We start from the raw sequence: 10,943 nt of genomic DNA on the forward strand, positions 1-10,943 counted from the left end.
TTTTTGTATTTTTCAGTAGAGACGGGGTTTCACCATGTTAGCCAGGATGGTCTCGATCTCCTGACCTCGTGACCCACCCGCCTCAGCCTCCCAAAGTGCTGGGATTACAGGCTTGAGCCACCGCGCCCGGCCTGGGCTGCTTTTTCAATTCAAACTCATGAAAATTTACGAAGATTTATCTGTGCGCTTTGTCCTGCCTTTCCTTTCCATTTCCCTGGCCAAGACTAATGTCACTTTTGAATAAAATGAATAAATAGAATTCTTTGTATAAAACAACTAGGGGAAACCCAGGGATAGAGAACAGTAAGGCTGGTTTATATGCCAATAACTCATCTGTAAATTCATGTAAATGTAATTCTATGCATTATAGCTAATGCACCTAAAGTCAGTTCTTAATGTCTAAGGAGCAAATGTGTAACTCTTCATTGTGTAGAGGGGTATAGAGCTTAGCTTGCCATGTCCTGGGCACATTTCCAGTAGTCATTTAGTTAGTACCAGTGATTCCCACTCAACTGTCCCGTAAGGAGGCACTATGGGAAATAAGAACAGCCTCTTGGCATTCTGGGTAGAGAGCCTGAGCCAAACTCTAAAGCTCTCTTTATAAAGGGAGGTCACGTGATGGCCAGAAATTGCCTTTGCTTCATGGTGCACTTGGTGGGGAGTCATGTCTGGCGTGCTGGGTTTCACCTCATCCCATTTTCTTTTCTGCCTTCAGACCTGCAATGCTTCTTTTGCCACCCGAGACCGTCTGCGCTCCCACCTGGCCTGTCATGAAGACAAGGTGCCCTGCCAGGTGTGTGGGAAGTACTTGCGGGCAGCATACATGGCAGACCACCTGAAGAAGCACAGTGAGGGGCCCAGCAACTTCTGCAGTATCTGTAACCGAGGTAATGTGCCCACTGTTTCCTCACTTCCAGAGGATGGGCCTGAGCGTGTATGGGAGGCCTAGGGGTGTCTCAATCACCCTGCCTCAGACTCCACTCTTTGCACAGCCTGCCCCCCCACTTCCCACTGAATGATAAACACCTTCATCACCCAGCTAGCTATTTGCTACCCCTTCCTTCCCAAGAAGCTTGTGGTGCTTAGAATGGGAAGTTCCAGGAGACCAGCAGGTCAGAACAGAAGGAGAGAGGTTCTTCCCAAGCTTGGGCCCATAACTCTCACCTGCTACTCAGGTGGCAGGATGGATGCATTTTGCAGACACCACTGAACCACTGAGGTTGGTGGGGGAGTTAGTAGGTCCCAAAGTGGGAGAAAAAGAGGTTGGTCCGGCTTGAGAGCTTTTGCTGATTGATTCACTGGCATATGAAATTCAGCAGCTAGGGAAGAGGTTGAGTCTGGAGATAAACAAGGAGCAGACACTTTGTAGCACAAGTGGTCAGAAGAGAGGCCAAATTCAGGTTTGTGTCCTTGATGAGAGAGGAAAGTAGAAGGTGCTCTGAGCAGGGTAGCATGCTTGAGGACAAGGTGGGCCTAGGTAGTGTCTTAACTCTGTGGCAGTGGTATTGTGTTGGGTGAAGTCAAGCCTGTCTCCAAGGTTCTGCCGGGTCTAGTTGGCTGTTGGAAGTGCTAGATATTTGTGTTTTGCAAGCACAGCATCAGTGGAGGCTTGCGCTGTGTCTGTGCTAAAGGAGGTCGGAGCAGCTATCTGTGAACGTGAGGATGCTTCTGCATGGTGTGCTTTGCTTTGGCCAGTGGGGAGCACTGGGATGTCCTTATCTCCTGGGGCATTCTTGCTTGTCCCAATGCTTCTGAAAGGCTGCTTAGTGGGTTGAGCACTGAACCAGGAGTCAAGAGACCCAGGGTTTAGTCCCAGCCTCTCACTAGGTGGCCTCAAGTTCTCCCATTCCCTCTCTAAGCTTGAGTTTCTTCATCTCTCAAATGGGGTTAAGAATAGCCCCCTTTCCCACCTCTCAGGGTTATCATGAGGATCCCAAGAGACAAGGTAGGTGAAAGGAGCTGCACACTTGGGAGACTCTATCCTTGCACTTTGTAACAATATTGGGAAAGACGTGCTTGTTGACACTCTGGGTTGGACCAGGCACAACACTCCTGCAGGCCTTGGCGGAATTGTTGGGTGCCTGTGCTGTGTTCACGTGCCCTGAGGTTCACAGTGGAAGGAGATTGCTGAGTAGCTGGGTGTTCTTGGTGTCCTGGAACTGGATCCCTCCTTGCAGCTTCACACCTGGGGTTTGTACTACCAGGACACCTGCTGTGAAAGCAGGGAAGTAGTAGTGAAGATCTCTTAAGCTGTCTGTTCTGTTTTCTGACATGTCAGTAGAGCCCATTTCTGACAGGAGCTTCCTCCAGGTTGCAAGTGTTGGGCTTAACCTTCCTCTAGGTTGCAGGGAGAATTATCGGGCTGTGGCTGACCGTCTTGACTGGGGCTGCCCCAGCCCCAGAAATAATACTGTTTCTTGTCTTGCTTCATCCTAACCTGGCTTCTTGACAGCTCCCCCAGATAACTCAAAACCTGCTATAACATGCTATAGGCAGGCATTTTGTCAAGTTTTCAATGTGGAAGTTCCCAGTGCAAGAACTGGGGTCAGAGACCAGAGGCTGAAAACTGCTGAGTGGAGAAGGGTACTCATGATAAAACTCAGAAAGCCCAGACCAGATGGTGGAGTAGGGCAGGAACTGGACAGGAGACCCAGGGCCACAGCCCTTGGGAGCCCAGCTCAGGAGGAAAGAAAAACTGAGAGCAACAGGGACAGTGGGAAAGTTGGCCTAGTTAGGAGGCAGCTGATGTGGCAAAGCCAACAACTATTGTACATCAGGATTTCTTTTCCAAGGGCTGGTAAAGAGAACTTGGGCAACAGCCATAAGCTACATGACTGGAATGGAGAATCCAGAAGAGTAAGCCAGAGTCTACTTTTTCTCAGAAAAGCCAAGACTGGGTCTGGATCCCAGAGCCAGAGTGGGAAGTCCGTTTCCTGCAACAAGACTAAAGAAGGTGCTGGTCCAACCCATGCTGGGTACTCAGAAGGAAGAGAAAACAATTGCAGTGTTTATCAGAAGAGAAGGAGCAGGATTCTACTCCTGGACTCATTCCTTGGCAGAAATAGGAAGAGACCAAAAAAAAAAAAAAAAAAAAAGGAAGAGGATAAAGTTGTTTCTGAGCACCAAAAACATTGAGACATTGGAATCAAAATGTAGAGAGCTCTGTGTCCTCCTTTGCCCTCCTGCCACCAAGCCTATACCTACAGGGAGGTTGCACAAATAAATGAATGTTCTTATCTCTGCATGCGTTCAAACAAAGGCTGAATGTCAGAACAGTTAAGATTGAATCAGGTGAACTTCCAGGTGCCCTCAGATCCTTCAGTCCCAACACTTCTTAAACAGTTGACTTAAGTATCTACCTATAGACCTGTCTTTTTTAGTTTTTGCCACAAAAACGACTCCTGGCTGTGAAGAATGGCAAAGAGGAAAGGCAGCCTGACTCCTGCAGCCTCACACGTGAGTCAGATGGAAGTTGATGAGACAGATGACTCTGGCTTTGTCATAGAGACATATCAGGATGTGTATGATACTATTTGTAGAGGAAGATCATTTGCAGTGGAGGGAGTATTATGGCTAGAAAAGCTTGTTCCCACATTTTTGAGTTGAGGAAATCAGTTGAGTTGAACAGTGGAAAAGGGAGAAGGCCCTGGCTGATCACCGTGATTTTCTTCCTTTAAAGTTTCTGTAGCAGGATCTTTGTATATATGTCTATGTGCTGGTATGGGGAAGAGGAATAGATTATCAGGAATCTGCCTTTGACAGAGACATTTGAATGCAAACATCATTGCTTGAAACGTAGAGGAAGCCTTCTCCCCAGTCAGAGGTAAGCACACAAGTGGATGGATGCAGAGAACCTGCCGTTCCCCTGGACTCACATCAAGCTACGTGGGCCCACTCCAACACAGTGCAGTTGGGAATGGCCCCTTCAGGGTTTGGACAAGGAGAAAGCAGTCCCCAACCCCTGCATGGATGTGGAAACTGCCAAAGGATCATTTGCTTCTGGAGTGCCAAGTGCAGGCACACCAGGCAAGAAAACGCAACTGAGGAGCAGTGGCCTTTTGCTAGTAAGACCATCATCTCTGGAGTAAAAGGGCCAGTGGCTTGCTGGTTATAGTGACAGTCACATGTGTGCTCAGCATCTCCATTGCGTGGATGGCTGGATCAAGCTGCCTCTTTGGCTCTTGGTTAATCAGTGGTGAATGGGTGGGTAAGTTTAGAATTCCAGCTAAATATGTCTGGTTTCAAAGACGTATTCTGCTCAGAAGCTTAGCTTCTGTTTCATCCTAACACTTGGCTGCTGAGTTGCTCTGTGTTTAAATTCTAGGCTTTAAGTGGCAGCTGTGGATCCACTCCTACCACCTCGCCATGTGGTTTTGCTATAGATAGTACAGTCTGCAGCTGGGGTAAAGTCAAGAGGACTCAGCCATGTGTTTCTCAGACTGTTTTTCAGGAAAACTCAGCAAGACAGAGTTTTACTCTTGTTACCCAGACTGGAGTGCAATGGCGCGATCCTGGCTCACCACAACCTCTGCCTCCCGGGTTCAAGCAGTTCTCCTTCCTCAGCCTCCCTAGTAGCTTTGATGACAGACATGTACCACCACGTCCGGCTAATTTTGTATTTTAGTAGAGACGGGGTTTGTCTCTATGTTGGTCAGGCTGGTCTGGAACTCCCGACCTCAGGTGATCTGCTCGCCTTGGCCTCCCAAAGTGCTGGGATTACAGGCATGAGCCACTGCGCCCAGCCAAACTCAGCAAGATTTGATTGAGCATCTGCTGTGTTCTCTTGGTATAGTTCTCCCAGTAAGGAGTAAACGTAATTCCTGGTGCTCTCCTGCTCCTTTCTGTCCCCTTTTGATTGCAGCAGACCTGCTGTGGTTAATCACGGGGAGAGAGCTTCATGCTATTTTAAAGACCCCACAAGGGATTAAAAACCAAAGGAAAAAATTACCTTCTAAAGTTATCAGAAAGTTCTGATATCTTGTACTGATTGGTGGGAGCCAATATCTCCTGGTTCTGCTTTGTTTTGGGGGACTCTACAGTACCACCCCCAGGGGCAGGGCTAACAGCCTCTTTCCCATTCGCCTTGTCTCCTCACACCTGACTACAGCCTCCCTCTTAGGGATGTCTACATGGGACCCTTTTACACCAGTCTATACGCATGATCAGCCTCAGGCAGACACTTCGGTCACAGCACAGGACAACTTGCTCTACCAGGCAGGGCAGGACACCAGCATCTGGTCTAGACAGATCTTTGAAGTAGCTGTATTGGGAAAGGAAGGAAAATTGGCCCAATCCCACGTTTCAGAACCACTAACTGCTGCTGTCAGAGAAAAACTTGTTACATGAAGTTTCCACAGGCCAGCCCAGTTTTTCCAGCAGCTTCCATTCTAACATACCATTATGGCAGAAAAATACCTGAGTATAAATGGTGATAATGAAACCTATTGTAAAAGTCCACTGGATATTTCTAGGGCTCAGGGCTAAGACAGAGGAACCAATTAACCCATTTATGCTAAAGGTTACAAACTTTTTTTGTGAAAAATCAGACTTTAGCGATGATCTTGAGCAGTAGGATATAAAAAACTCCTGGGTTAGCGTTCCAATAATGGAACATGAGGCATAAGTGGGTTAAAGCATCTGCCCAGTAGCTAAGGGCCAAGTTCTGGTGGCACATGATCCTGGGGTTGGAGTCCAGGCTCTGCCACTTAGTAGCTGTATGTGTGACCAGGTTACTTAACCTCACCAAGCCTCTTTTTTTTTTTTTTTTTTTGAGACAGAGTCTCGCCCACCACCACGCCCGGCTAATTTTTTGTATTTTTAGTAGAGATGGGGTTTCACCGTGTTAGCCAGGATGGTCTCAATCTCCTGACCTGGTGATCCACCCGCCTTGGCCTCCCAAAGTGCTGAGATTACAGGTGTGAACCACCGCACCTGGCGATTTTTTTTTTTTTTTTTTGAGATGGAGTCTCGCTCTATTGCCTAGGCTGGAGTACAGTAGCATGATCTCATCTGCCTTCCGGGTTCACGCCATTCTCCTGCCTCAGCCTCCCAAGTAGCTGGGACTACAGGCGCCCGCCACCACAACAGCTAATTTTTTATATTTTTAGTAGAGACAGGGTTTCACTGTGTTAGCCAGGATGGTCCTGATCTCCTGACCTCGTGATCCGCCCGCCTCGGCCTCCCTAACCTCACGAAGCCTCTTAATTTCTTTTTCTGTAAAATGGGTATAATAGTAATCTGTAGCACAAAAGGTGTTGGGCAAATTCTATAGAATAGTGCATATGGTGTGCTGGGCCCTGGTGTGCCATCAGCACTTACTAAAGGTGAATCTTTATTACAGTTCCAGCAGCATTCAAAATGCCATGCCAATTCAGACTTTTTTTTAAAACAAATCTAGTGCAGACATTACACAGTACTCTTCAGCCTCTGACCCTTTAGCAGTGGATCTCACTGTTATCCTGTGACTGTGTAATTTTGAAAGTGAATCGAAAAATAATGAGTCAACCAGATCTGAAGTGGATTAAAGCGACACTGTCAGGGTGCTGGCACCCTAAGTGGGCCTTATACTAAAAAGCTTCAGTTCCTGCTAAAAGCACCTTCTGATCCTTGACTACAGTGGGGTTCGATGGCATACCTCCTTCCTGAGAAACTCAAGTCAAAATCCTTTTATCGGCCTGCCTGATTCTGTATCCTTGGACACATGGCTGCTGTGGAAGTTGGCCCAAGATCTACTCTTCCCAGCCTGAGATATCTTGTGGCTCAGACTGACCGAAGCATCTGGAAGGTGGGCAGGAACAGTTCCAAGACGGCTGGATTGTCCTCCCCCAAAATAAAGACAGAGATCATCCCTGTTTCTTCTCCTGTATGTGAACCTGGTGGATGCTCCAGAATCGAACCAAAACACTACCATGAATAAGAGATGACTGCACTCCTCTGACAGAACTTCCTATTTTTGTCTTTGTTCTTCAAAAGATCTAAACAGTTACTAAATCCTGTTATGCTGAAGGTGGGGAAGTTAGAAAAATAGAACATCTCCTGACAGGTAGAAGACGGGATCCTTGGAGGCATTCCTTTGGGATTTCATTTTACCTCCATCTCGTTTGTTGTCCAGTTTCCTTTTATAAGGATTAAGCAGGCATCCTGCTGGCTAGAATCCTGTGACTTCCCTGGAGCCCCAAATTCTTGTCTAACCACATTTCTAGTCGTGGTTCCTGCAGGAGACATCCACTCAAACCACCTGTTACTGAGGCACCAAGCAACCCTAGAGGCAGTTGGCCTCTGGCCCTAGCAGGAGCAGGATCTCAGGCCATCCCACCAGGCGGCCAGCCTCGGCCCCTCACCGCAGCCTTGCAGAGTGGGCTCTGCAGAGAAGCCGATTTGTGGACAGTGCCACCCTCCATCCTGAGCCATGTGGCTCATATGGTTGCAGCCATTTTTGAGCCAAGGAGGGGGCCCCTTCTAGGTGCAGCTGACCTGGGAATGCTAGCCAGAGCGGCCAGAGGAGAGGAGTGGGGGAAGGAGAGAGGTATCTCTTGCTGGCCGTGGGATCTCATCTCCTTTTGTCTTGTTTAGGTTTCTCCTCTGCCTCCTACTTAAAGGTCCATGTTAAAACCCACCACGGTGTTCCCCTTCCCCAGGTCTCCAGGCACCAGGAGCCCATCCTGAATGGGGGAGCAGCGTTCCACTGCGCCAGGACCTATGGCAACAAAGGCAAGCGACCCCTTGCTCTGCACTTTGCTTCTCTGCGCAGACTGTGTTGTGGGGGCGCTGGGCTGGGCGTGGGGAGGCGGGAAGGCTGCCGACTTTCTGGCTGCCTTGAGGAGACTCAGAGATCTGAGTGGCAGTGGCCTCCAGGACAAAAGTCACAGTGGGTATCTCACTCCAGGGCAGTGAGTGAGGCTTTAGGGCACTGCCGAGATCCAGCCTCCGCCTCCTCTTCCCCAGCCCTTCTCCCTTCCTCCTGGCCAGCCCCCACTGTCTGGAGCCCTGCAGGGATGCCCCGGGCCCTGGGCAGAAGAAGAGCCCCGCATGATGAGCCACTATGGGCCTGTCACTGCCTGCTGCCCTTTAGGATGGTGTGGAGCTGCGGCTGAATGCTTTCTCCTCTTTTGACCCAGTGGGCCGGTGGGAGCCAATGTCTGGCTTGTCTCACAATAGGGGTGGTTGATTACTGTGAGTGGCCCTTTCTGGAGAGCCTCTGGCTATGGTTGTGAGATGCATGGCAATAATGAGCTATCTGACTCCTCTGACTTGGGAGTTGGTTTGCAGAGAGAGCTCCCCAGGCCCACCTTCACTTGTTGATTCAGGTTGTTTTGTTGTATGTCACGTTGTTGTTGCCTTGGGGATGAGGCCAGGGGCTTGGCAGATGGTAGAAATAGCAGAGATGGCATGCTCCATGCTCCCATCACAGACCTCCCTTCCCGGCACGTCGCTCTGGACCCAGGCAGGAAGCTGCTGATTGGTGGAGGACTCAGTGTGGGCCCGGCAAGGCAGAGCAGCCAGGGTTGTCTCTTGGCCCAGCTTGTCTGGGGCCTAGGGTGGGGACACCCAGCCGACTGAGAAGTACAGAGTTGCTTTCAATCTCTGTCCTTTGGCTGCTTGGCCCTGGAAGGGTTTTGGCAGAAGGAAGGTGGTAAGAACAGGGCTCATGTTTGCAGCATTAGGAAAAGGATTGGCTTCTGTCTGAGCCATTGATGGGGTCTACCCAGGTTAAGGACCTGATGGCTGTGGTTCTGCCTGGCTTGCTACAGTGCAGCTAGTCTGGTGCAGGAGGCGAAGCCACTGTCACACTGGCTCGGCATCATCAGAATACCAATTTTACCCCCAGAGGCACCCAAAAGAGTGCCTAGAAGTTGGGGGTCTTTGAGTTGTTCTGGGCAGCAGTAGCAGAGTTGCCCTCTCTGTATCCCTTCCTTGAAGCAGGCTGAGATGACGGTGAGCAGTACACGTGCAGCTGCATGAAGAGTCCACAGCAAGGGAGGCTGGCAGCCCTAGGGCCCTGCCATTTCACCCCTGTAGGCACTCCAGTCTCCCAGACTGACCAGCTGACCCTTCGTGGGTTCTGCCAGGACAGTGGCTGGCCAACAGCTGCCCTCCACAGGTCTGTGAGCTGGCCCCTCATGACCCCTCCAGGAGGGGGCATCTCCAGAGCCTGGCCTCATCTCTCTCCTGTATTTTGTTTTTTTGTAGAAGGCCAGAAATGCTCACATCAGGATCCGATTGAGAGCTCTGACTCCTATGGTGACCTCTCAGATGCCAGCGACCTGAAGACGCCGGAGAAGCAGAGTGCCAATGGCTCTTTCTCCTGCGACATGGCAGTTCCCAAGAACAAAATGGAGTCTGATGGGGAGAAGAAGTACCCATGCCCCGAATGTGGGAGCTTCTTCCGCTCTAAGTCCTACTTGAACAAACACATCCAGAAGGTGCATGTCCGGGCTCTTGGGGGCCCCCTGGGGGACCTGGGCCCTGCCCTTGGCTCACCTTTCTCTCCTCAGCAGAACATGTCTCTCCTCGAGTCCTTTGGGTTTCAGATTGTTCAGTCGGCATTTGCGTCATCTTTAGTAGATCCTGAGGTTGACCAGCAGCCCATGGGGCCTGAAGGGAAATGAGGCAGCTGCTCTGTCCCCACGGCAACAGCCATTTGGGGACTGCTGGGAAATGCTGTGAATGCGGAGGGAAGTGATGTTTGGGTTCTGTAGCTGAGAGATTTTTATTCATTTTTAACTGCCCCCCAACCCCACCCAACTCCTTCTCTACCACCCATTCTCCCAATGGTCTTTAGAAATAGATTTTCATCTGATATTCTACAGAAATATCAATGAGACTTGGTATGGGACAGGGGCAGAAAACACTACATAGGCCTCCAAGGCAAAACCAGTCCCAGTTTCTCTAATGGGAAGAAGCTGGAATTCCTGGTGCTCAATTCTTAGTGACCCCAATCCTATACCCAAATCTATGGTATTCTGGGACCTCAGTGATTTTGGTCCCCTCCCACTTCTGTAGTTCCTAATCCTCCCTTCCCATATCCTTCAAAAGAACCACACTAGGGTCTCCACCCACTTATACAATGCGGATGCCCAACTGTTTTTAAGGAAGCCAGAAGCATCCCATGGACCATGGGGTGAGTGTCCTCCAAGAGCCCCCCTGAGCTCCGCCCTCTGTCTGGAGGGCTCCAGACTCCTGAGCCCTGCTTGGAGGTGAGCATTTTCACTGCTAGGACAAGCTCAGCTATTGAGGACACCCCCACCCCAAATTTCAGTTCTTATGTGATTTTAACCATTCAACATGCTGTTGGGTTTTAATTCTCTAATTATTATTATTATTGTTATTATTTTTTAGGACCAGTTGTAGTGAATTGCTACTGAAAGCTATCCCAGGTGATACAGAGCTCTTTGTAAACCGCAGTCACACATTAGGGTTAGTATTAAACTTTGTTTAGATGTACCATAATTAACTTGGCTAGTTGATTGTTTGAAGTCTATGGAAGAAATAGTTTTATGCAAAATTTTAAAAAATGCCAGTCTGGTCAGGGAAGTAGGGGGTTTCAATGCAATTGGGAGCCAGGAAGGTGGGACAGCCAGCAGGTAGGGACATTGTGTACCTCAGTTGTGTCACATGTGAGCAAGCCCAGGTTGACCTTGTGATGTGAATTGATCTGATCAGACTGTATTAAAAATGTTAGTACATTACTCTATCTGCTCCCTTGAGTCCAGTTTTTCAGCTGTGGGGGTCTTTGGGACCCAGAGGTGGGCAGCACCTGGGGTGGGAGTGGGATCCCAGGAGACCCCTTTTCTACTTCATTGTACCAGTTCCACTGGGATTGACAGGTGGATGGTCCCACTGAAGACTTAGAATGCCAGAATTCACTCATTTGTTCAACAAATATCCATTGCTTGTCTTTACTACTTGTGTGCCAGGCCTGGTTTCATGCTCTTGGGGTATGG

At 49.4% G+C, this 10,943-nt stretch overlaps 1 protein-coding gene across 3 annotated transcripts in view; it reads left to right on the forward strand.

The window, feature by feature from the left end:
* PATZ1 (POZ (BTB) and AT hook containing zinc finger 1) overlaps nucleotides 1-10,693 on the forward strand; it is a 20,836-nt gene extending 10,143 nt beyond the window's left edge. The window contains exons 3-5 of one of the 3 annotated variants that reach the window (XM_011979021.1): nucleotides 716-887; nucleotides 7,573-7,710; nucleotides 9,190-10,693. In XM_011979021.1, coding sequence (XP_011834411.1) covers nucleotides 716-887; nucleotides 7,573-7,710; nucleotides 9,190-9,608 — 729 coding nt within the window. In that variant the 3' untranslated portion in view covers nucleotides 9,609-10,693. The remainder of the gene's footprint in view (nucleotides 1-715; nucleotides 888-7,572; nucleotides 7,711-9,189) is intronic. The other 2 variants (XM_011979025.1, XM_011979023.1) reach the window with 2 other exon arrangements.
* The last annotated feature ends 250 nt before the right edge of the window (nucleotides 10,694-10,943 follow it).

The sequence above is a fragment of the Mandrillus leucophaeus genome, unplaced genomic scaffold (assembly GCF_000951045.1).
Source record: "Mandrillus leucophaeus isolate KB7577 unplaced genomic scaffold, Mleu.le_1.0 Scaffold2, whole genome shotgun sequence".
NCBI lineage: Eukaryota > Metazoa > Chordata > Mammalia > Primates > Cercopithecidae > Mandrillus > Mandrillus leucophaeus.